This window comes from Peromyscus californicus, unplaced genomic scaffold (assembly GCF_007827085.1).
Source record: "Peromyscus californicus insignis strain IS unplaced genomic scaffold, ASM782708v3 Scaffold_9__1_contigs__length_137607984, whole genome shotgun sequence".
Lineage (NCBI taxonomy): Eukaryota > Metazoa > Chordata > Mammalia > Rodentia > Cricetidae > Peromyscus > Peromyscus californicus.
In genome coordinates this window covers 122,823,534-122,850,826 of record NW_026294617.1, presented here as the reverse complement: position 1 = coordinate 122,850,826, position 27,293 = coordinate 122,823,534, and the positions used below count along the sequence as shown (strand labels likewise).

The following is a 27,293-nucleotide window of genomic DNA, read 5'->3' as shown; positions in this document are numbered from 1 at the left end:
CCTATCACTGCCTCCCATCTTCTCCCAGTGGGTGCTGGGATTGAAGAAGGCTGAGCTATTGTGATTAGCTTTGATTTGGATTCTGGGGATCAGAACCCAAGGCTTTGTGGCAAGTGTTTGCTCAATAAGCCATCTCTCCAGCCTTATTTTAAGTTTTTTTTTTTCCAAACAAGGTTTCATATATCCCAGGCTTGTCTTGAACTCTAATCCTCCTGCCTCACCAAGTCTAGCAATTACAGGGGTTTTGAAATTAACATTTTCAAAACTCAAACACATGGTATACCAATAAATATTTTAAAGATTAAAGAAAAGTTCAGGTCATAGACTAAATATTGATTATTTCAACACCTGTCATTTTTTGAGATACATATAAGACTATCAAAACATATATACACATACTCTGGGGCCTGGGAATCCTTGGAAACCTGTCAAACCTTGATCACCATGTTCTCCCTGTAAGGCAAACAGACAAGAAAATTATTAATATATGGTGGTGGTTTGATCTTTGGGCTTAGTGCTTGGTGATTTCAGAGTTGATACCTACAGGCTGCCCTTTCAGACCAGTCTCTCCATGTAGTCCTTGGTCACCTTGTGCTCCTCGTTGACCTCTTTTACCTGGAACTCCAGGTTGACCAGTTAGCCCTTGTTCACCCTACAGACCAAACAAAGAAAGGTGATTTTAACCTCAGAACCTATAAATATACTAATGAAATATATATATATATATATATATATATATATATATATATATATATCCATTTTCAGAATGGTACAAAGCATTGGGGATGTCAAATATATTGTCTTCTTCCTTTCCACCATTTCTCACAAGTAAAATGTTATTATAATAAACAAAAAGTATAGACATAAGAAAAGAAAATTCCAGGGATTGGGGTAGACGTGTGGAAAGAGGAGGGAAGGGGTGATAATGTGGTGTGTAGAAGGTGTTACGTGAGAGAGAGCATGTTTTGTACATCAGTGATCATTTTGCTCTGTTCTCCCTGTCTTCCAGAGATGACTCAGATACATGACGCCAGAAAGAGTGCAGTTTCCTGAGAGATGGCCCCTGATTTTACCATGATTATCATTCCAGTTCTGCCAATCTGAACAATGGTTGGCTCTATTATCAGGTTTATTGAATATTTGTGGAATGGCTCATTATCAGGTTACTGAACAGTTATCTTCAGCTTTGGGGGAATAAGAATGTATTTGGGAAAGTATGCATCTGGAAGTAAATTCCATTTCTCTATTTGTAGAAGGCAGATGACAGAGAAGGAAGGAGAGCTTGAAACAAGTTTTTTAAAAAAGCACATTTGAAAAGGCTTCTAGGTCTTGGTTAATGAGTTATCCCCAACAACACGCCTGTTGGCGACCAGGGGAAACAGATAAATGTAGGCCAAATATTTTCCTTTTTCCTAATGTGAATTTCCTATCAGTCAGATTTTTATTAAAACACGTTCATTTGTGAACTAGAAAGTATATGCAGGGTCAGAACAGGTAGCTTGTCCTATCTGACACACACAATAAGGAAGTACCTTTGGGCCTGGAACACCAGGGCTTCCTGGTGGGCCTGATGAGCCCTTTCCTCCTCGAGGACCCGGGGATCCAGCCAGTCCTGTTCTTCCTGGGCTGCCTGTGACACCCTGAATAACACAGACAAGAAATTGAAACTAGGGCATGTTGAGAAGTCTACGTAGAGACTAGAGAAATATAGAGGGGCTGTTGGTGATGTGATGCCCATGTTTGAATGTATGCTTTTCCACAGGAATGAAACAATGAAAGGATAGGGAAGCCCCACCACTCACATGAACTATCTAATTAGAGTTAATACCATCTTGGGTTTTTAAAATGGAGACGCCAAGGCAATACCGAGTTCCGCTTTATTTATACAAGCAGCGTGTACAGTATGCTTTGCTGCATTCTAACTGAGGAATATATATTCTGCTGGGCATGCAGCTCTCACAGAAGAATGTCTCCTCACAAAGAATTTTCTATTCCTCAATTACACAATTCTAGATAATCCAGTAAAAAGATTTTGAAAATGAGGCTAATCAAGCAAATATTAAATTCCTAAAACCAAGTCCGGAATCAGGATTGGCCATCTATGGCTCACAAGCCAAATGCAAGTAGTCACTTGTTCTTGTATAGATTGTAACACAAGCATAGTTTTTACATTTTTAAACATTGAGAAAACCAAAATAATAATAATTTAGAACGTGAAGAGTATATGAGATTGAAATTTTGGTAAATATGAATAAAGTTTTCTGAGGATCCAGCCACATCCATTCTTTAATGTATTGGTTCTGGCTTCACTTGTGCTGCAGCAGCAGAGCTGAGTTAGTCATGATGGAGGCAGAGATGGTGTTTGCTGCACAGTAGACTGGAGTGAGGTGTGTATCAAATGGACCATACATGATTTTCCTGTGACTTTTATTTCACGTCTTTTATTGCTGGAACGTAACTACCATGTCAAAATATGAAACATGAACCTTGAATATCACAATTTATAAACAGAATAGAAAGAATGTGGACTATTTTGTTGTCAAATTAGATGACAAACTCTTGTTTTTGTTATGTACCGAAACCACATCTGTAACTAAAATTCATATGATACAGTCCAGCAAATTAGACAAAAGACATATTTCAACTTTACATAAACACAAGAGATAGGAAGTTAGAGTATTTAAAAAGGAGTGCTTATCATAGCAGAATACACACACACACACACACTTTTTTAAGAAGGCTGGACTGAAATTTTTAATTGTCAGCTCAGCAAAGAATTAACCTTGTTTATGGAGACTGATTACATCATGTATCTAAAAAGTGTTGTTCAATATTGTTTAGCCTTTTGGTGAGAATATTGTTTGAAATGTTGACATTGTAATAGAATCAACAGTTTGAGAATATAGGAAATGCTTTTAAACTAACAGAAGATTGTAATATGGCAAAGTTGTTCATTTGAGGAGCCAGCGATGAGTTTGAAATGACAGAAGAGTTAGCCTGCATGGATGAGCTGTGAGTGAGTGCAAGGAAGACTGTTATCAAGGAAGTTAAGGACAAACAGATGAACAAACCTGAAGTAGAATCTTCCAAGAGGCAACAAAATCAATAGATGTTATCAGGAAAAGACCTACTGGACAAACTTCAGAACTTGAGAAAAGTCTGATGTTTAAAGCTATAAATATTCATTGCAGTATTTGCCAACAGGGATTTGAGGAAACATTTGAATTTAATATATGGATTATCCAACCTGTGTGGCAACAGTGAATTCCATTGGATTTTGTGGATTTAATCTTCTTTGGTTGTATAAAATTTTTAATCAAAACCAGGGATGGGATACACTGACATCCAATTACACAATTTTGATGGTTTGCGATAAGTATAGCTTTGTTAATGTATTTTGAGACAGAGATAGAACCTTTCCTAAATGACAGAAACATCTCCATATAAGAGGACAGTAAATATATCTGAAATTTGCCCCAAATAAAGAAAGAAATGACGTGGGATGTAGCTCAGTGGGTAGACTGCTTGCCTGGCATGAATGGGGCCCTAAGGTCCAATGGCCAGCACTACATAAACCAGGTGTTGCTGTCTGCACCCATGAGCCCATCACTCAGGAGGTAGAGAAGGACTAGGAGTTTAAGATTATCCTTGATGACAAAGTATATTTGAGGATTGTCTGGAATGCTTCAGACTCTATCTCAAAAAACAAAACAAAACAAAGCCAAAACCCAAAACCTACCAACCAACCAAACAAGCAAAAAAATTAGGTTTTGCAGTAGACTGTACAATGCTTATTAGTGAATGAAACTCAAAACAACATAGGAAAACAGTGATAGTACGTGAAAAACACACTGTGGTAACTTCAACAACTAATCAATCACATGCAACACTAAGAGCATTATATGTTTCCTGTATTGTCAAATTAAAACAAGCATTGTAAGGCAACTGCCAGATTTCCTGAGTTCAGTTTTAGGTGCATATTTTAGACCTAGATGGAAGAAGATTCTGTGTTTCCCAATCAATTTGACTGTACAGTTGAGGAGTTTCTACTTAATCTTCAATTGGAAATGATTAAGCTACAATGTAATGGCATGTTAAAAGACGAATATCAGGGGGGAAATCTAATAGAAGTCTACGAATTCCTTCCACGAACTGCATATGTTCAACTAAGATCATATGCTCATAAATTACCATACGGGGAAGCTCCTATCTCTGTGAGAAGAACTTTCAGAGATGGAGGATGTAAAATATGCAGAGTCACAACACAGGGCAGTTTAATAGACAGGCAAAAACTGTGCATAGGGCACTAACTGCAGCGAGTTAAATGTTGTCTCTCCAAAGATGGCTACTAGGCTTTCTTCATCTTTCTTACTAGTAGACCTTATTACAAAATTGTACTCATTTATTACATGTTAAAATTGTTAATGAATAAAAACGTGTAGCACTTAATTTGTCATACAAATTCCTAAGCAGAACTCTCATTTTCCCTCCTTTTCTACTCATTCTTACTAAATCTTCTAAGTTCTTATCTAAAAGGGGCTTGCTACAGTCTGAGTATGTTCCTGGGATACTAAATCATGTTATTCAATGATTCTTCCATGCACTCAACAAGGATTTTTTTTTTTTTTTTTTTTGGTTTTTCGAGACAGGGTTTCTCTGTGTAGCTTTGCGCCTTTCCTGGTACTCGCTTTGGAGACCAGGCTGGCCTCGAACTCACAGAGATCCGCCTGGCTCTGCCTCCCGAGTGCTGGGATTAAAGGCGTGCGCCACCACCGCCCGGCTCAACAAGGATTTTTTAAGTATCAACTATTATAAGGAAGACACCAGAGGAAACCCTCTAGGGAATATGCACATAGATGAAATATGATTCTTATTTTCAAAAATCTTCACATTTTATTAGACTTTTTTGGTGTTCCTAAGACAGGGTTTTGTGGTGATATTATGTTCCCCAAAATATTGTGTACCCTAATAAACTTATCTGGGGTCAGAGAACAGAACAGCCACTAGATATAGAGGCCAGAAAATGGTGACATACATGCCTTTAATCCTAGCATTCCAGAGGCAGAGATCCACCTGGATCTCTGTGAGTTCAAGGCCATACTGGAAACAGCCAGGCATGGTAACAAGAGCCTTTAACCCCAGGAAGTGATGGCAGGAAGCAGAAAGGTATTGGGCGTGAGGACAAGGAACTAGAGCCTGGTTAAGCTTTCAGGCTGTGAGTAGCAGTTCAGCTGAGATCCATTTGGATGAGGACTCAGAGGCATCCAGTCTGAGGAAACAAGATCAGCTAGTTAATGAAACTCAAATTAACATAGGAAAACAAGGTGAGGAATTGGCAAGGTGAGGTGGCTGTGGCTAGTTTTGCTTCTCTGATCTTCCATCATTCACCCCAATACCTGGCCTTGGGTTTGTTTTTATTAAGACCCTTTAAGATTCATGTTACAGGGTTTCTCTGTCTCTCTGTAAACAAGGCTGGTCTAGAACTTACAGAGATCTGCCTGCCTCTGCCTCCTGAGTGCTGGGATTAAAGGCGTGTCACCACTGCCCAGCAATTATTATACTTCTACGTATGGTTAAAATTCAATGTATTATCTATTATTTATATTTAAAATGTGTGTTTATGTGTGTCTGTCTGCATGTATGTATGCACACACATGTGTGGGTGCCTACGGAGGTCAGAGGAGGGTGTTTAGTCCCCTGGAGTTGGAGTTGCAGTGTGTTGTGGGCTGCTGGATGTGGGTGCTAAGAAATGAAATCTAGTTCTTTGCAAGAGCAGCAAGCTCAACAACCATTCTTAACTGCTGAACCATATCTCCAGTACCTAACTATATTCCTAGATACCCTTCTAGGTAGAGTTTCTATGACCACAAAAGAGTCACCAAGTATTAGTAAACTATGTCAAGTGATTAAAGGCAGATAGCTATAGGACATAAATTCATATTCATTATGAAACAAACCTGAGGCCAGGTATTGGGGTGAATGCTGGAAGATCAGAGAAGCAGAATAAGCCACAGCTGATCCTGTTTCCTCAGACTGCATGCCTCTGAGTCCTCATCCAAATGGATCTCAGCTGAACTGCTACTCACAGCCTGAAAGCTTAACCAGGCTCTAGTTCCTTGTCCTCACGTCCAATACCTTTCTGCTTCCTGCCATCACTTCCTGGGGTTAAAGGCTCTTGTTACCATGCCTGGCTGTTTCCAGTGTGGCTTTGAACTCACAGAGATCCAGGTGGATCTCTGCCTCTGGAATGCTAGGATTAAAGGCATGTATGTCACCATTTTCTGGCCTCTATATCTAGTGGCTGTTCTGTTCTCTGACCCCAGATAAGTTTATTAGGGTGCACAATATTTTGGGGAACATAATATCACCACAAAACCCTGTCTTAGAAACACCAAAAAAGTCTAACAAAATGTGAAGATTCTTGAAAATAAGAATCATATTTCATCTATGTGTGTAAAATTTATTTTAACCCCAGAGGGCTGTCTCCATTCATGCTCATGTGCCACATACAAAGCTTTCTATCTCCCCTTCTACCTCATTCCCCTCTCAGACTGATGGCCCATAGGCTGAAAGGGAAAGAGGACCCCCACATAAAAAAGACATACACTCTTCTGCTAAGACACAAACCACAGACACTTAGACACTGTTGAACAGCTCTGAGGTCAACGGATAATTTGGATTGATAATAAGGGTGGTAAAGGTCATCATGAGAAACTTTGTTAAGGTTACATGGAAACTTAATTTTACTTGAGTTATCAGACATTTAGCACAGTCTAACGAATACACTGCAAGTCGTTTACTAGTCGTGTTGGTTTCTTAGAGAGAAATTCGAGGATGGTAGCAGAGTGTTCTGTACAAAGTTCTAAGAGTGTTTTAGACAAGCAAAGAACAAACATTTTTTATTAGGGATACACAGATGGATGATTAGTTTTGCTTTCAAGAGAAACAGATGCTAATTCCAGGCATTCCCTCCAGTGGCTTCCGGAGGATGATTTGCTTCAAACTAATGAGTAAAGGGGTAAAGTAACACAGGGAAATTTTATAAACAAAACCATAGTAATTATTCATTTTGGTAAGGGATGCTGAAATCAATGAATAGCTTACCTGAGTCTTAGAAGTTTAATATGGCAGCCCACACATGTATAAACTATGAAAATTTCCCCAATCTATGCAAAATATTCTCTAGTCAATTAATTATCATTTTTATAACTAAAAGGTACTATCCAATGACAAAAATAGAAGGTTACTATAACAAAAAGTGTATATGATGTCTCACGGCCAGGGAGCTCCATCATTCTCGTACAAGGCTGTCTCCCTATAGAAATGAGTGGTGAGCCCTTCAGGAGAGCATTGCCTATCTTGACAGGTCAGAAGCCAGAGACTCTAAGGAGAAAGGTCCTGGATTCGACAAATAAAGACAACAAAAGCATCACATGGTGGGTGCTTTTTTTCTCTGTGCACTTCCCAGGCGTCAGAGACTGGCATCACCATGTTTCTATTGTTCTCAATTTACACCAGGTAAGGAAGAGGCAGGTGCTTTTCACTTGGACCTCTCTCCTCTGGAAGAAGGAAATACTTTGTCTTCTTTTCTGAACTGAATGGGAAGACCCAGGAAGGAAAAGGTACTTTTTCCTTTAGACACTGTAGACACTGACAAGAAAACCAGAGGTTCTGGAGCTCAGGTGTGTATAATAACAGAGGAGAGTGGAAACATGGCTTCTCTCCTGCTCCCTCTGGTCCCTGCTTTAACTAACTGTCACTAGCACTGAACAAGCTATCTTGAGAAATCAGTGCTAAATAAAATCTGTGAAATCTTGGCAATAATAGAAATACACATTAGCAAAAGAGGCTCAGCTAAGAGACTAATGTCTTTACATATTATTTGATGTTTCTTTGAAAATTTCTAGGAAAAGTTTCTTTTTTTCCTTTTTTGCCCTCTATATTGCTACACACTTTTTATATAATAGGGTTATGTTCATATAGTTACTGATTATGTAAGGAGAGAGCATAAAATTTACTTCCTTTAGCACATTTAGCATAATATCCCAAAGTTTCTTTTTATTTTAGGCAACGTAAGTGTGCAGGTTTTTTTTTTTTAAGCCAGCAAACCCAAGAGTCATAAACAGAACACTGTTCCTCCTCTACCATAACAGCTAGACCCACTTCTGCATGAAGACAAAGTTCTCTTTTATTTGATTCACTAAATACATCTCTCCTAGGGAAGAAGTGGCCGTTTAAAAATACTTGGGCTAGTAATTATGGGTAGTTATATGCAAGGCTACAGCATATATAAATTATGCCAGATTTATAATGCTGTCCTACAGCTTCAATCAAAAGCAACATGGTCAAGAGCTAGAGTAAGATTTATGAATGAGCTGCATGCTAAAGTTGGAAGGTAGTTTGAAGCATCTAAATGTATTAAAGCTTAGGTACCGAGAGTAAACTGAGGCAAGTCTTACTCGGGGAAGGATAGTGGTGCTTGATTTGTGTTATTTCCGAGTCTATGAAACTAACCTCTCACTCAGATGCAGCAAACACCAGCATTGTGCTGTTCTGCCTCACAGGCATCACTTACATATTTTCATTAGAAAAAATGATCATTTCTTAATCCTGAAAAACCTGAACAGTGAACATGCCACTGCAATACAGGGGAACTGTGTGAAATCTCCCTTACTTAGGTCTCAACACGCAATCACAGCATTACCAGGCACCAGAAGAGGGCTCATGTATGCCTGGCTCTTGCACATGTCTCATCTGTTACTGCTGTGAAGAAATCAACGTGCACCTTCCTATATCAAAGCTAATTAATATCACATCTGTGCATCTCACTCCATCCTTCATTAATCCTGTGAACAGGCCAAACTCTTTCCTGATTATGAGCATTTTCATTTTGGTTCCTTTCATTCAGCAGGTTTTTTTCATATCGGGATTCATCTTATTTCAGTCAGGTTCCTTATAACCTTCTCAGGGAGGCTTCCCTACTAAACTTCACGTACAACCTGCCTCTCCCATGATGCTTTATCTCATAGCTGTTTGTTTCTTTCTTTGCACTAAACAAGATTTGAAATTATCTGCTGCATCTATTTATTTAGTTATAGTCTAGTATCCAACCATTATATTGGCCCATATTATCAATCCATAAAGTGTGATTTTTGTTAAAGGTCAAATTTTCTTGCTGTTTCATGTACATCCCATGAGGTCAGCTTTTGTTCACTTTATTACATTTTATGATTCCTCACTCATACCAGACACTGAACAAATATTTGTGTTCTAAAATAATATTAGAATAAGCATTTGTATTTATTACTAGATAGAGACAATATTGACTCAATAAGCTCAGATAATGTGTTAGGCTCTTTCCATACAATATATCATTTGATTATAGTAAAAAACATATAAATTAGGTATTGACATGCCCATTTAATAGATGTTGTTTAGGATGCTAATTAGTTAACACAAGTCATAGTGACCACATGAAGAACAATTCTCAATGACTTACAGGGCTTCTCCTATGAGCCTGACAATGTGCAAGGTGCCAGGCATCCAAAGAAGAATAAAATACAAGACCTGCTATACAAGAGTTTACAATCCTTTGAGAGAAAACAACAAAACCAATTGGCATCTAAATTAACTGTGCTCTGCTGGAGAAAGCACCCTGAGTATACTGAAGTTCTGAGAAGATAGGACTCTCATTTAAAGTTAGATTAAATTTGTATTGAGTCCTGAAAGGCTAAGAAAATATTCGTCATAAAGTTAAATGGAAAGGTGGAAGAACTTTCTAAGCCGAGGGAATAAATGGCATGCATGGAAGGTGAGGAGAGGAGTAGAGAGCATTTGGGAGGAGTAGCTTAGAAAGTAAGCACACTTCGTGGGGTAGAGCATCATTGTGAAGAGCAGGGTGCTGACACTAGATTTCTTGGTTTTGAATTCTGGTTCCTGTGCTTGTTGACTGTGTGATCTTGGGCAAGCTCTTAGTCTTTACGGGTCTCAGCTTCCTTCTGGTAAACTGGAGATAATAGCCACATTGACCTCATAGGGGTTAAATACCTTAACATAGAATCAGCACTGGAACAGTGTCTGTTACATAGTAAACACTGATAACTTAGCTGTTATTTTGCTTGAAGTGAGCAGTACTCATGAAGAGCAGGGCAGAATGTCGGGCTGGCAAAGTAAACAGAGGCCAGATTCCGAAGGAACGCCATTCCATGGAGTATGAGCTGTATCTGATGGGGTGGGGTCCACTGAAGATCCAACTAGGAAAGTTCTCTCCTTCTGCAAATCTTTCACTTTGGTGCTAATAAGCTAGCACACCATCTGAGTTCTGTCCTGGAAGAGATCCTAATGAGCAGGAAATCTGCCCAATGAAAGCAGCATAGCAAAAGAGGGAGAGAGTTCTAATGAGATCAAGCCCGAACTGGATAAGCAGCCTTTCATAACAAAGAGTTGACAGGATTTGCCCAGCAGAGACTTGTCCATCACAAGTGTATTTCTCTAAAACACTTAAAGGCAGAACAGCATCCTCTTAGGAACAAAAGTTGAGTGTGACTGGGTCATAGGTTACAAGTGACCAGATGGGCAGCAGGGCTGCGGGTGCTCAGGACCCAGGCTCCCATGGTGGTCAGGGGTGGGTTGCTGAAGTGTGCTTTTCCTCTTATACAGTGCTGGGGTACCAGCCACAGAAGAGAAACTCAAGATTCTCAGTGTTCTTTTAAGACAACATTAGACACAGGTTCACCTGATGAGTGGCAAAATCAGGCTTGAAAGGGCCTTGATTTGTCCTAAAATAAGTTGTTAGTTTCATTTCTTCCTTTCCAAAAACCAGTTTTATTAGCATAGCAAGAAAAGTAATAATAAAAAAAGGCTGGTAAGTCTTCATTTTGGTGACAAATGGATTTATGATTTTTTCAAGGAAAAGTTTTTTTTCCTAAATGATTGAGGTACTGTGTTTGTACAGAAGCCCAACTCAATGAAAACAGCATGGTAGACTCATTTGCTACAGATGTGCTAAACTGTCTGGCCTCAGAACACTCATCTGAGCAAAAGGAAATTCACAAAGGCAACTTGAGCCTCCCTAGTATCTATCCCTCAGCTACGGTCACATGACCTTGAAAAACATTGAAACTGCAGAGTGAAGATGCCAGGAATTCTTAAATCCATGGCCACATCAAAACTAAAAAAGAAAAGAAAGAAAAAAGAACATTGTTTAGGAAAACTAGGCAGTTGCATAATGCTACAAACCCTAGAACAAATATTTTTCTAAGTGGATAAACCCAGCAGTCTTTAAAGGTAAGCCAAAGAACACCATGGTGCCATGATTTAAAAAAAAGGCCAATGGAAAGATGTCCTTATTCTTGGTTGAAAATACTTCAGAAATCTTCCTTGTATTTAGCAATGATATTATTTCCTCCAAAATAGCTTAAAAAACCCAGTAGCTTTACTTTTGTTCTAGAAATTATTCTCTTGGACATTACTCGCGCTAATGACCAGGTAGCCACTGAATATTTCAGTTCATTTAAGTGTATTCTTTAAAAAGCATGACAATCTTAATTTCATATAAAATATTCTGTAGAGAGCAGAGATATTTAAGGAAAACACTTCCATCTTCATAAATGCTCCAAAGATGTGCAAACATTGGGCTTGCAATGCACAGTCTATAAGGGAATGTTAATTTATTTTTATTTTGATAGATATTCATGTTTTAATGCTCAGGGCATCCCAGCATCCTAACTATACATGTAAAAATTTTCCAACATATCCTGTGAAAATGTTAAAAAGTAGTAGGTGATAGCTATGATCTGATGCCTACTTAATTGCTTTCTAATGGTAATATCAGCTGTCACTTAACTTCACAGCCCTGGGAGGTATATTGTAGCAGTATTTATATTATTATAATTCATGTTAGTTTTTTTAAATCATCAACTTCAATAAGCTGTCTGTGCTGATCACATATAAAGGAATGTGTGGCTCAAATCTCTTTTTAAAAGTTGTTCTGAGATTAGAGTAATTTAAGAAGTGGACATAGATTATGCATGCTTTGTTGTTCAATTAATTCACCCCAGACTCTTTTTTCTCTCCATTAGATCTTCAACCTTGAGGCCATTCTCATGAGGGTTTAAACATGCTCAGAATGTCTCACTAGAGGTAAGTTCTGACCTTCAGTTTATCTCTAGTTACTATCCAGCTTTCTCATCCAGAACTCAGCTTCTCCACTGAAGGATCTGATGGTCTGACCGTCTTGACATGTCATTCATTCTCCATTCTCTCCTCAAGTGGTCCAGTTCGCTAATCAGACCAAATGGTTCTTTGCCGAAGTTGCCAATGCTCTCCACATACTAAACCGCAGTGCTCTTTGGGTCATTTTATTGGATTTCTGTTTTAGAACTTTACCTGTAAATACCAGAACTTGACCCTGGATAATTTAGAGGGGAAAAAGACCATTGTAACTCACATAATCACAGGTAAACAATGAAAATCAGGTTTAAAAGTATGAAAATCAAAGGGTAGTCAGGAAGTCAAAGTGTGGGCACCGAGACCCGCACCATGCTTGCTGCTGAACACAGGGCACTATCGACACCACTGCTGCCTCGGACAACTGTGCACTAGCGTTAGTAGCTCCAGAGTAGAGTCCTCTGTGGGGAGCAGAGGAAGCCCTAAGTGAATTTGTTGTATTGACATGAGCAGGGCCATGTCAAGGATCTCAGTGCCTCAGACCCATGGCAATGGCAAAACCGTCCCCAGGTCAGAGAGTTGTTGCTGTGGGATGGTCTGTATGTCAAATGTGTTGCTGATTGGTCAATAAATAAATCACTGATTGGCCAGTGGCCAGGCAGGAAGTATAGGCGGGACTAACAGAGAAAAGAATTGAGAGAACAGGAAGCTGGGTGAGGGAGACACTGCCAGCCGCCACCATGACAAGCCGCATGTGAAGATGCCGGTAAGCCACGAGCCATGTGGCAAGGTATAGATTTATGAAAATGGATTAATTTAAGATATAAGAACAGTTAGCAAGAAGCCTGCCACGGCCATACAGTTTGTAACCAATATAAGTCTCTATGTTTATTTGGTTGGGTCTGAGTGGCTGTGGAACTGGCAGGTGAGAGAGATTTGTCCTGACTGTGGGCCAGGCAGGAAAACTTAAGCTACAGGTTGTTGACATTGTTGGCGTTTTAATCCAGTCCCCCATTTTAAACAAATACTTTACACATTTTCCGTGTACTTCTCTACGTTTAGCGCTGTTCAACTACATAAATAACCACCGTAGTGTTACGATATCAAGCCAACAATAGTCAGTAGTGTAACATGATGTACAAATAGAGGCAAAGGCTACACCACATAGCACAGGCTGTGGTAAGCTGCCCAATTATAGTTTATGTAAGTACAGTCTATGATGGTTCATAATGATGGAATCCCAAACAGTGCTTTTCTCAGAATTCTGCCATCAAACAACACACAAGTGTAAAAGTTCAATTTTGTGTATGGCTCATCTACCTTGCAACATTGCTAAACTAGTTTCTTTAATAAATCCTGGATTTTCTATGTGGATAATTGTGTTATGTGCAAATAAAGACAATTTTTTCCTTCCATTATCATCTAGATGACTTCTGTTTCTTGTTACTGTCCTGGCTGGAACCTTACTGTGTTTGGTAGACTCTCCAGTACAATGCTGAATGTGTCTTATAAACATGAGTAAAAGTGATATCTTTTATCATTTAAGAGCTCAGTGGGCTGCCTTACAAAGTAGATGGTTTTATTAGAAAGGATACTGAAAATATTGGTGCTTGGGTAGTTTAATTAAAAATGTAGGAAAGGAAGAGAATACAAACAGGAAGTAAGCGCATAATACCTAATAGTCAAAATCTGAGGCACCATGAAGAAGCAATGGAGGGCAGAGTCTTAGAGAGACAAACATACTTCAGACACATTCCACCTCTTGTGTTAGAAGGAAGCTACAGACAGTGGTATGATCAGTAGAGCACAGATTAAACACACATGTGCTTGATTATTAAGTTCACTATTACTGCCACATGGACAACAGGCAAAGACAGGCAACTTTTGAATCAGCAGAAGAAAACTAAGGTGTCTATGGAAACCAAGAAATAATGCAGGACAAGGGGGATGGACTGAAGATGGAGATGCTCCAAGTGGAGAAATGTAAGCTGCATTACCTCCACGAGAGCATCAATTTCCTGCTATTCCTGATGGAATAGCATAGAGGGTACCAGAGAACTTAGAAAAGAAATCAATATGAGGTAAGTTTGCCACTATTTAAAGATATCATCTACTTGAAAATCCAATAGAATCACAATAGAAAATTACCTGAAAAATTTTTTAGCTGTATTAGACTATAACTTTCAAATAGGTTGTTCTTATTTATATAATAAAATCAGTTAGTATGTAGAACATGAATAAGGACATGCAGGCACACCTGAGAGCAATATTAATATCTGGTGGATTGGCAATTTGAAGCCTAGATTTCACTGTGACCTGCAGTCAATGAGGTTGAATGCTAGTTTCCCTACTGTATTGTATGAAGGGTTCAAAGGCTGAGGTAGACAGAAGCATGGAGATGCATTTATTGTATGTAATTGGAATTAGCCACTATTCCACTGGAAAGGGCCAGAGAATATTCTTTATCAGGATGTTCAGAAGTGCCCTGGAGTTGTGTCTCTGTTAAATGGGAGCTTTGGAATGCCTTAATAGTAGAACCCAGGATAGCAATCTGTTATCAGAGAAAAGGTAGAAACAGCTACTTCATGGAGCCACAGCTTTGTGGAATCAGAATGGTTTGATCTGTACAGATCTGTGGCGATGTTTAACTTAACATAGGAACCCACATAATCAACCAAATATGTTATGGCTTACTAGAATATGTTGATGTTAAACTGGAAAACATGTAGGTCTTATAGATATATGTTGAACTGAGATTCTCAGTCAGTTCTTAGATTCAGAGCCAATTCCCAGACCAGAACCCCCTGAGGGAAAGCAGATTCTCCTGGAGGAAAACCCTACCATATGGTGAGAGGTGTCTTCTATGACGCATCTCCAAAGCTTATTCACAGGGACCTCTGGTCAATTACTGTGTGACTGAGCACCGGAGAAAGCAAAACCCAGCCTTTCCAGAGGAAAGCTGAAGCCACAGTACACAAATACTCCTTTAGACTGGGATCTCAGAAGAAGGTCCTCTGGGGTGGTGGGTGTGGTGTCATATGCCTATAATGCCTCATTATATCCCAGTGCTAGGGAGACTGAAACAAAAGGCTGGTTGAGTGTGAGGGCAATCCAGGCTACATGGTAAGATCATGTTAGAAGAAGGAGGAGGTAGAAGAAGAGAGGAAAAAGGAGGAGGAAGAAGAGGAAGAGGAGGAAAAGGAGGAGGAAGAAAGTCCTTTTTAGCCAGATAACTACTGTCAGAAGAATATAAAATATTTATTTTAATTAAATATTCACCTTCAATGTCACATCTGTCTAGGTCTTAATCTGATGTTCTGATGTGTTTCCTCCAAAACGAATAGAAACGGTGTTTAAAAAACTCCTTAAAAATATTCATCTTTTCAGACAGATCCTGAGTACATATTTATTTCTCAAAAATTTAGATTGAATAGGTAATAGTTTCAGTTTCTTTTTGTTTTTGTATGAGGTAACTCACTGTAGTGAAAGAAGAATATTAATATGGGCTTGGGTTTATGAACACTGCCTTGCCAGATGTAAATAAACAACTAGGATTGATTTATTACTTAAGAAAAGAGAAACAAATCAATGGATAGCCATATCCAATAATGGAAACTTAAAAAGATCAATTTTACTGGGCTTTTGGAAGAAGACAGTTAATTTTTTTAATGTTTTAAGTGAAAATACAACCTGAGATGACAAACATATCTGGATTAGGTGGACACTAATAAAAGGAAAAGAGAACATGATTGAGTGAAGACAAAAATACGGTTTTGGGGGCTGGAGAGATGGCTCAGCAGTTAAGAATGCTTGGTGCTCCTGTAGAAGACTGGAGTTCAGTTCCCAGCAGCTGCATCAGGCAGCTCACAACCTCCTGTAACTTCAGCTCCAGAAGATCTGATGCCCTCTTCAGGTACCTGCACCCATGACCATATACTCACACACAGATACACACACACATTATTAAAAATAACTCTTTAAAAATACATGGTTTTAAATTGTCTGATAGAATAAGCTAGAAATTTGCATTTAAAACAAGAATGAATTTGTATCATTGTGTCACCCTTAAATGAATGCAGGAAATATCCATGCAATTCTTGAAAATACTAGGGCTGTAAAAGCAAAGGGAAAATTATTCTGGGCAGAACCTACTTGAGGTACCGCCAAGACCAAAATGTTCCAAAGAAGGCTGAGGACATTTGATGAACACAAAACATAGCCTGGTTATGGAGCCACAAAATGGAGCTTCTTTATACTTTATTTATTTACTTTTAAACTTTTACATGTACAAAAATACATAAATTGCTACTATGGATTACTAGGTATAAAATATCCAAGAGAATGTACCTACTGACATATTTGAAAATCATTAGTACAATTCCAAAATAACAATGAGAGAAATGATTGACTTAATCTGAGCTAATATCTGAAATGAGAAAGATAACCCCAATCCCCATGGTCCTTAAAAAGATATCAATGCACAGGAAATAGGGAGCATACATGCATTTGCAGTACTCACAGGAAGTCCTTGTTTTCCCAGGAGCCCAGGTTTCCCAGGGGTTCCTGACATGCCATCTACTCCATGGTATCCTTGCAAGCCTTTTGGCCCAGGAAGGCCTGGACGTCCCTTGGTAATTAAAAATTATTTTGATTACAGAGACATATTGGGCAGATGACATTTCCTGGTGTAGAAAAGGTTTTATATTTCTGGACCTTGCCCCAAGATAAAATTGCCTCTATTTTTTAGTGATTTAGTATATATGTCCATAAGAGAGTTGCCTTAAAACGTTCTCTAAACAGATCTAGGCTATAACTCCACTGCTGTGGATGTCACTCTGTATAAATAAAATGCTGAGTGGCCAGTGGCCAGACAGGAAGTATAGGTGGGACTAACCGAGAGGAGAACTGAGAGAACAGGAAGGCAGAGGGAGACACTGTCACCGCAGCCACGACAAGCAGCATGTGAAGATGCTGGTAAGCCACGAGCCACGTGGCAAGGTACAGATTTATAGAAATGGGTTAATTTAAGATATAAGAACAGTTAACAAGAAGCCTGAACCATTAGGCCAAACAGTTTAAATAATAGAAGCATCTGTGTGTTTATTTTATAAGTGGGCTGTCGGACTGCCGGGGCTTGGCGGGACCCGAGAAAACTCTCCAGCTATACTCCACAGCACAACATTTACTTCACATCCATAAGTTTCAAATATGGTTTCAGTCCAAGTGCCCTAGAAAACTTTCTCTAAACAAAAATGAAAGCAAATCAGCAATTTATTGTGTAACTTCCTGAGCCTCAGTGAGATTCCTTGATATTTCTCACTGTGTCAGTCCATCTTTCTCTAGCTGTCAAGAAAAGATGAGAGATGGACACCAGAGAGCTGGAGATGCAGGCGTCAGGCTCTTCTCAAACACCCTGCACCATGGGTTCCCCAAGAATAAAGACTGTGATGCGATTTGTTTCCCTTGAAGTCAGACAGTCATATGACTGATGATAGGCCTGAATATCTTGTTTCCACTCTTGAATGAATGATTGATTGTTTTTTGTTTGTTTGTTTTGTTTTTCAAGACAGGGTATTTCTGTGTAATAGCTCTGGCTGTCCTGGAACTTACTCTGTAGACCAGGCTGCCCTCAAACTCAAAGATCTCCCTGCCACTGCCTCCCAAGTGCTGGGATTAAAGGCCTTCACCATCATGGCTGGCCCTGAACAATTGGGTTTTATTTGTAGGGTCTTTGACATGAATGTAATTACAATTTATCGTTTTTTCCCTTTGTCCCAATGCAGGCTGGTGAAAGCAAGTCTTGGCTGGGCAGCATCACAAGCATTCTCTTTGCTAACTAATCAGTCAGCACATGCCTACCCGGGAGCTAGAGGATGACACGATGCGTGGGTAAAATTCATCTTTTTTCTGGTACTAAGGACTGCTTTTCTCTCTAAGACTGTCTGCTCTAATTGCCAGGAGAAGGAGAAGCTGAGTCCTCCAATTAAAACCCAGCTCATGTCTTTTTAATTACACTTGACTATGACCTTTGTTACCACTCACTTGGTCGTGTTTCCAAGTCCCTGTTTACAGTGGTTCACCAAGAGAGAAGAGTAAGTGTCCACAGGGAGGGCTCCATAACACAGGAAAATAGCATCCCTCACTTGCAGGGACTTAGATTTAAACAGCAAGTTTGGTTTTGAGTTAGTGGTCATATTTTGTTCCCTCTGTGTTCCAGTATGGGTTTGAATTTTTTTTCAAGAGCATCTGATTTATCCAACATGACATAACTGGCCCCAAACTATTCTGCTTGCTAAAGTTGTCAATTCTGCTTAGAAAAACAAGAAAGATAAAAGAGGTCTGTTACTTACGGGAATGCCAGGTTTCCCAGAAGGACCAGGAGCTCCTTTTTTCCCCTTCGGACCCTGACAATGGAAAGCACAGTTGTTAATAGGTAGAAACAGGCTGACTTAAACAAGCCATGGGAGAGAGTGCTAAGGCCTGAAAGGCACAGAAGCATACATAACCAGCTGTCTATCACTGGAATGGCCATTTATCTCTCCTGGGGGGTGGGGGTGGGGCCACTTCCATCATGGAAAATTGAAAGTGGGAGAATTTGAACAGATCACTTATGAATTTCCTTTTTGCTCTGAATTTGGGTTTAAAAATTCAAATCATAGTTCTAAAAAGGCACTGTTTTGTGAATGTCCTTGCTTTCAGGCAGGGTCTATGCCTCCTTTTAAAAGTGGCTAACTTCAGTAGATATTTATTGAGTATCATGTATCATGGCATCTGTTACATGCTAGAATTCAGAGGCAAAGTTCCTGGTCACAAGACACTAACTGTGTGGTGATGGATGTGAACCAACAGCCAAAATGTGCTTCCATGGAAGCATAAAGAACACTTGCAAAAAAAATAAAATAGGTATTTATTTTTCAAGGCCTGTTTGTTTTTCCATGTGTGAGATGTTTTAAGTCTTAATTGATTCAACAGTAACTGGTCTGCCAGGACAGTTAGAGAGTCAGCCCTTGCAAATCATTCCATTGTTCTCATGATATCCTCAAATTATTTTCAGATGAAAAACATGGAAAACAGTGACCTGGTGTACAAATAAGGAAAAGAATCATGTCATTACCAGACATACTTCTCAGAGATCATTTGAAGTTACCCTAGACAGGATTGTTTTAGCCTGGGATGGTAAGTTCTTAAGGCTAGCATGCTGAAGCTACAGTTTAACAACATATACATGAATAATCATTTCAGATGTTACACCTTTGAAGATAGCCTTAAATATTTGAGAAGATACATCGTGCATGTCACCATAGAGGAAAAGGAATCTTCTGTAAGAGAACATTCAACTGTTTAACTGGGCTTGGTGGTATGCACTGAGTAATCCCAAGACTCAGAAAGTTACTCATGCAAACATGGTTCATATAACTTCAGCCAGTGATTCTCATCCTAGGTGGGGCCAGCACAGTAGGATTATGGCGTGTTGGGGACCACAAAGGATGACATGCATTTTGGTGGATGTGTGAAGGATGCCTGAAGAGTAAAGTCACCTTCTCACTATCTTCCTGACTATGGCAACCCAGAATGCTACTGCAGTCTTGAGAGAAAAAAGCAAATGGGAAACACTGTATGTCAAATGCAGCATGTTTGAGTATTTTAGAGGCAGTTAACCAATTAGATTCCCATCATTTAGCGGTCTACTACTACATGAGATGGACATTCAGGACAGATGTTAAGTTCTATTATAAAGAATACAAATAAAATTCTACTTCTAGCACATTTTTATGTATGTGCTTCAAACATTCAAATAACAAAACACAAACAAGAAGATTCAGGCTCTATTACAGTCAATTACATTTGAAGATGATCCTTAGGTTGGAGATTATTTCAGAAGTTAAATGCTGTATTCCAAGGGCTATATCTAAAGACTTATCACAACTAGAATGTTCTTTAGACTTGGATGGGCATTAAAAGCAGTTATTACTAGCACAACACTAAGGGAGTTTTATGATATGAGAGACATTTTAAAAGGTTGTTTTACTAATGCTAGAAGGGTAGTCATGGCAATATCCACCCATTGACAAGTAAGTATTTAACCAATACCAAGATTCTGGCCTCTGTCTTGGATTATTTAGACTAAGAAGAATTTCTTTATTATAGTTATTGTCATTTTAACTGCAAGAAGGCAGGGAAGCTGGAAAGGCCATATTATCTTGCAATGGAGGTTTCAATACATGCAGAACATTGCTCTTGTTATGGACTAAATGTTTGCGTGCTCTCCAAATTCACACGTTGAAATTCCGACCTTAGTGATGAAGTGTAAAGGCTGGTCCTCTGGGAAGTGATAAGGTTTAGAGGGGATTAGTGCTCATCTAAAGGAGACCTCAGTGGGCTCCCCAGTCCCCTTCTCTCCTAGTGAGGATACAGTGAGGAGTTGGCATCCTGTAACCTAGAGGTGCACTCTCACTAGAACCCGACCATGCTGCCATCCTGACCTTGGACTCAGCCTCCAGAGTGAAACTCCGTTATTTACAAGCTATGTATTCCATGGTACTTAGTTATAGAAGCCCAGATAAAGGGATTCTTGTACTGTATTATATTTTATTATGAGAACTGGTATATTAAAATGTCTTAAAACTAGCATTACTAGTTTCATAACTAAGAGCTAAGCACTAATAAATACTCCTCTTGCACAGAGTGGTCTGCCCAGTAGAAACTTAGATGTGGTCTCAGGTGAAGGAAATATGCTGCTGTGTAAGCTCTCACTGGATGAGTAACTGGGTTATTACTTTATGAAGGGAAACAGTCACACTCCAATTAACCCTCCAAATCCAAATATAATAAAGTAGACATATTCTGTGGCATCAGACTTAGCTTACTCATTTTATTTTATTTGAATATAAGTCCTTCATAAATGCACAGATGGGATGTCCTTAAATAGAAAGGCAAATGACTCTGTAGGAAGCTTTTTCAGGGTACATTTTCCCCTTTGCTTTGATTGCATTGAAAAATACACCTAATAGACCATAAGGAACCATTCTGGAAGCCTTCCATTCCTGGGTACTCCACTGGTTCTCTGACTAGAGAAGGTGATGTAGTTCTTGTGACAAAGGACATTTTGAGATTCTCCATTAATTGAAACCTTGTTTTTTTTTTTTTTTTAATATTTTTTGATTTTGTTGTTTTTAAAAAAGTCTCAAGGATAGTTATCACAACACTTGGCTAGCTCCAACTTCCTTTGAGTGATCAACTTTAGAGAGCAAACACAAATTCAGGGCTTTCTGCAAGAACTATTGTCCCCCTGTTCTTTTTTAACCAAGAAAATTGCCATTCACTAAAACCCAGAAGGTTTGTGCTGAGAGGAAAAGAAGGCTTTGGCTTGAGTCCTCCTCGGCTTTGAGGCTCACAGGAGCTTTCACTTATATTTGCATCACAAGAATCTTTGCAAGATAGAGTGGTTTTCCTTTGCTCTGACTTCTTTCTAGAGGAACCCACTCTCCCATGCCCAGTGAATGAATTCATTAGTAAGTTAGGATTAACTGTATTTTAATTTATAAAAAATTTATAATTAACAGAAGATTTCAAAGCTGTTGCTTTTGTACACTAATGAGACTCAGGAAATTAAGTTGTTTCTGGTTCTGTTGCTAATTAGTTCTGTGATCTTAGGTAACACATAATCTCTCCGGGATTTAAATTTCTTCATTTCGCAAACAAGATCGCTGTCCAGATGATTTTTAAGGGTCCATTTTCCAAATCTAAAAAATAAAGCTTTGCAAAAACAAGAAGACAGCAATTGGACAGGACTCATCTGGCCACCAAAGGAGTCCTTAGTGACTAATGCATAATCATGGCTATTCTTGTAGCAATTAATGCTAGCATAAACTCTAAGAGGTCCTACATTGTGTGGTTGGACAGCATGTGCCAGCACACTCCAGAGCAGAGAGCAACTGGTTTCCATGGATCATGCAGAGGCAAGGCATGGCTGCAACTCCTTTTCGCTCTAGCACATAGGGACAGCTCCCCAGCTCACTGGAAGGCAGTTGTCCCATAAGAGAATTTGATTTTCATTGCTATAATTTTAACAGATACTAATAAAAACCAGAAAGTTTATTTTTCAAGAGATATGTCAAACAAGAAAAAGAAAACCCAATAAACATGAAAGTTTTAACTAGAAAACATTAGGCACTTCAGGATAAAACCTGAATAAGCCTCTGCATTCTTGGGTAACACGTAGTTCTATGAGCTTATAGCTTGTTCCACAACTTTTTCCATTGTATGTGTTAAAAATGCTAAGTGAAAGTGGAGGCTATCAAGTTTCTCTGCCTTTCTTTTTCTCCATCCAGGCCAGTAACTATTTACTAATCCTTCTTTACTTAGTGTATGTGTGTGTGTGTGTGTGTGTGTGTGTGTGTGTGTGTGTGTGCTTGTGCATATGTAAATGCATATGTGTGTGCAGGTGCATGAGCACATACATGTGTAAGTTAGAGGACAACTTTGAGTATTGTTCCTCAGGCTGTGCTCACTTTTAAAAAACAGATGTATTTGATTTTAATATTATGCATATGTGTATCCTACTTTTAAGTTATCTGTGTGGAGGTATGTGCACATAAGGACAGTTGCCCATGGTGGCCAGAAGAGGGCATTTGATTCTATGGAGCTGGTCTTAGAGGTGGTTGTGAAATACCCCTCCCCCATTGACCTACAACTTGCTAAGGGGCCCACCTGTCTCCACTTCTCAGCGTAGTTTACACATGCCGGGGCTTTCCTTATATGTAACTTCTATACCTGGGTCTGTTTGTTCCATAGTTTTCACTCTACAGTGCTGATATTTCCATTTGAAACTACCTTGGGGATATCCTTAGTGATTTTTACAGGGCCAGGACAGGTGAAGAGCAATTTAGATCCTAGTCAAAAGATATAAGTTACTCAGTCATGGTTTGGCATAAGATTTGACCCCCTGGTCCCCAAGGGGCCTACAGTGATCTCCACTCAGGATGGCTATTTGATATAATAACAAACAGTGTCACTTGTGTGCCCACTTTCCTACGCCAACAAGTCTCACTTACCTCAGATCCTCTCTCTCCTTTCAGGCCTTGTCCACCCTGGTCGCCCGGTTCACCCTGTAATAGGAGTCAAGAGAGAAATCTCATGTAAAGCAAATAAGACATGAGCTGTATTAATGTGATTTTCTTTAAATGTTGGAATTATAGAATACTCTCACAACATACTGGGGACCCTTGTTGTCCAGTGGCACCTCTGAGTCCCGGCACACCCACATGGCCCTAGGAATGGAAAAGAGTCTATTAATTCAAGTAAGCTCAGTCATGTGACCTAGACTGTTATTACTTAAAATGGAAGCAGAGTATTCTAGAACTTAATTTAAATATAGAGCCTTCTTTGAAATAGGATAGAACATATAGTTGAGAAGTATTTTGATGAATCTGGTATATTATGTTGGACAAATATAGTATTTTTTGGTTTTGTTTTAAAATGTGAATTAATGCAGAGGACTGGATGGTGGATTAGGATGGTGCCTAATCTTTGAAGCCTGTAAATGTGGTATGATGTGGAAAAAGAGTCTTTATACTTTAAATGGCCCCCAAAGGGCGTGGCACTGTTAGGAGGCATGGCTCTGTTAGAGTGGGTGTGGCCTTGTCGGATGAAGTGGGTCATTGTGGGGGTGGGGATCTGAGGGCTCCTTTGCTCAAGCTTCCCTCAGTGTGATTGTCAGTTGACCTCCTGCTGCCATCTGGTCAAGATGTAGCTAGCACCATGTCTTCCCGGATGCTGCCATGCTCCCTGTCATGATGGTAATAGATTGAACCTCTGAAACTATAAGACACCACCTCAATTAAATGTTTTATTTGTAAGAGTTGCCATGATCATGGTGTCTCTTCACAGCAATAGAGACCCTAACTAAGACACTATATTAAGGATCCCCAGAAAGTCTGAGCCAGCTACAAAGCTCAGGATGGTGATGGTCAACTGCTGTGGATGATTGATTGATAAATAAAACACTGATTGGCCAGTAGCCAGGCAGGAAGTATAGGCGGAACTAGAGAGAGGGGAATTCTGGGAACAGGAAGGCTGGGGCAGAGGAGAGGCTGCCAGCCACTGCCATGAGAAGATGTGAAGATGCCGGTAAGCCACAAGCCACGTGGCAACTTATAGATGAATAGAAATGGGTTAATTTAAGATATAAGAACAGTTAGCAAAAGCCTGCCATGGCCATACAGTTTGTAAGCAATATAAGTCTCTGTGTTTACTTGGTTGGGTCTGAGTGGCCGTGAGACTGGCAGGTGAGAGAGATTTGTCCTGACTGTGGGCCAGGCAGGAAAACCCTAGCTACAGTCAACCACAACTTTGCTGCCTCCCTGGCTTGTAATAGTAGGGAGGCCTTTCCACAATGACCACATAGTCACCAACTGCCTCTTTGGACTCTATGAAGTCAAGGCACAGTTCTCACCAATGCTAAACCAGTTTCTGGAAGTTTCGTTTCCTACTCTGGTATATCTTGGTAAACACTGACAATGGCCCTTCTTGTGATGCAGCAAAACTTAAATGTGATACAGAGAAGGGTTTTGTAAAATCTTGAGAAAGAGCATAAGGAAAGTGGTGAATTCTGTCTGATGATATTAGTGGAGGGATGAGCTGAATGGCCATGCGATTGTATAAGCCAAGTGGGGACAAATTCAGCCTCAGAGAATCCGCCTTCAAGGTGAAACAGTGAGGACTTCCTGGTAGAGGGGAAAGTGTGGGAAACAGAGATTTACATGACACAATTGGTAAGTGGATTTGGGGGGGGCTATAGCTGGGGACAGGGAGTCTAGTTATTGAAAGAATTCAGACAAAAGACATTTTGAGAGGATCAGTTTAATAATGGCAATTATCTGTCTACCTGCTTGTCTAATCAACTTGGCTAATCTAAATCTGCCTTTCAGTAGTGATCACAGTGCATTAACCTTGAGACAGAGATGCATTGGGTCAAGTAGCCCACAGTTCATTATTAAAAGCAAATTATACGTTGGGTTTCCAACTAAATATTTTACAAGATAGACGAAGCTTAGATTCTAATTGGGGAGCTAAGGCACCATGTAATTAAAAAAAACAACTAGTAAAAGTACAGTAACAAAAGACAGTAAAATGTGTTGAGTGACCTATAAACAATATTATAGGGCTACAAAGGGCAAGGCTGCTGTTTGAGTCCGATGAGAGGAAAGTTAGAGACAAACTATAAATGGCAGAATCTCTGTAAGCAAGAATTATGTAATGCTGGAGCAGGTAGAGGAGCTGGTGAGCAAAGAAATAAGACCAAAGTGACAGGGAAATTGACAAAGAGACAAGAGATGGCAGGCAAGAGATAAAACATCATCAACAGGAACATGAGTCCAAATCTATTTCTTCAACAAGTCTTTAGGGACTTCTACTAGCTACCAGGGATTCTGCATCCTAGAAATTGGGATGTTGTAATAAAAGATGGACAATATTCTTATCCTCCTAGGCCTGACATTTTGGTGGGTGAAGACTGGTAATAAAAAAAAATAAAAACAAGCCGGGCGGTGGTGGTGCACGCCTTTAATCCCAGCACTCGGGAGGCAGAGCCAGGCAGATCTCTGTGAGTTCGAGGCCAGCCTGGGCTACCAAGTGAGTTCCAGGAGAGGTGCAAAGCTACACAGAGAAACCCTGTCTCGAAAAACCAAAAAAAAAAAAAAATAAATAAATAAAAACAAATAAAAAGTGAGAAGGTAATGATAACATTTCAGTACCATGATGGAAACAAGGACGCATGATAAAGTGATAGCTATAGATCTACTTTAGGTAGGGCAGGCAAAATAGTTAGTTCTACATCGGTGTAAGAAGGGAAAGCCTCCCTGGTGATAACTCCACAGGTGACATCACTGTGATGAGAAAAATGCAATGGTGGGAAGAAGCCAATGGTAGACAGGAGAAAGAGCTAGGTGACCTCTTGATCCAGAACAGAATGCATGGCTCGTTATTTCAGGGTGTTTCCTTTTGTTTGAAACTGAATATAGTTTCAAGGAAATTCTACTCAAATTTAAAGCAAGGTTTGTAGCTTCCAGTGATTACCTTATAGCCTTCTTCACCATGCTCTCCTCTCTCTCCTTGTTCTCCCATTGGCCCCTACAGAGAGTACACACAAAGACAGTCAGTTTTATGGCTGTAATTCCTGAGTGCAGATGCTACAATTAGGGTGGTTTATTCTTTTGCCAAAAATATAGGCATCAATGTACAGTGAATTCTTTAAGTCTGCTATGCAACTGAAAATGGTTGAATTTCAAGTGGTATCAAAAGTGCTACAGAATTTAAAACTTAATCAATTAACTTAATAATTTATACACAGTTGTCATATGATTTCAAAACTTTTATATTCAGTTATTAGAACTAATATAACAAATTATAACACAGATATAATTAGTATGAGGTTCATTGCTAAACAGAATTATATGAATATAGTCTCATAATGATTCTGCTATGAAAAATATTGAAGAAATGATGTCTAATAAAGCTGAGTTTTATGAGTAAAATATCATATTATAAATCTTGTAGTTTTCTTAATGTTAAATGGATTGAAATTTATGTAAGACTTAATTCCATTTAACTTTACAGGCTTCTTCAACTAAACTAACAAAATAAGACTTATTTTTTAAATACTTATATAAATTTTTTGATATGATAAATTGTTCAAATTATAATCTTTAAAAATTGAATAGAATATTAGTTATCATATACTAGAACCTCCTGTCTGAACAGAAACTTAAATTGAAATAAGTTGGAAAAGCAGGAAATATTATAGACTGGTCATTATAGACTACTGATAGATAAAATCACCTTACTCCTAGATGAATAGCTAGTAGGCATAACGCAAAGAGGAGCTCTGATCCTATCTTATTCTGGGTATCTGGTTTAAGTCCCATGCCTGTCTCATGTCTACTGGGAAATCTCACCATAACTGATTTTACTTTAAGTGCACAGGTATTTATTATATTTTAGCAGACAGTCTTTGATTGATATTCCCAAACCTGGGAAAACAAATACTACTATTCTCCACTTGGCATTTTTTTCTGTTTGTTGGATAACTTTTATATAATTTTCATATCTTTCCCCCTAAGTCAGTG

At 39.1% G+C, this 27,293-nt stretch overlaps 1 protein-coding gene across 1 annotated transcript in view; it reads right to left on the bottom strand.

Moving 5' to 3' along the window:
• Col24a1 (collagen type XXIV alpha 1 chain) overlaps positions 1-27,293 on the bottom strand; it is a 271,849-nt gene that overhangs the window by 40,777 nt on the left and 203,779 nt on the right. Inside the window, 8 exon segments of the mRNA XM_052731052.1 lie at positions 400-453; positions 545-652; positions 1,533-1,640; positions 16,688-16,795; positions 18,519-18,572; positions 23,223-23,276; positions 23,385-23,438; positions 26,245-26,298. Of these exon segments, the coding sequence (XP_052587012.1) occupies positions 400-453; positions 545-652; positions 1,533-1,640; positions 16,688-16,795; positions 18,519-18,572; positions 23,223-23,276; positions 23,385-23,438; positions 26,245-26,298 (594 nt within the window).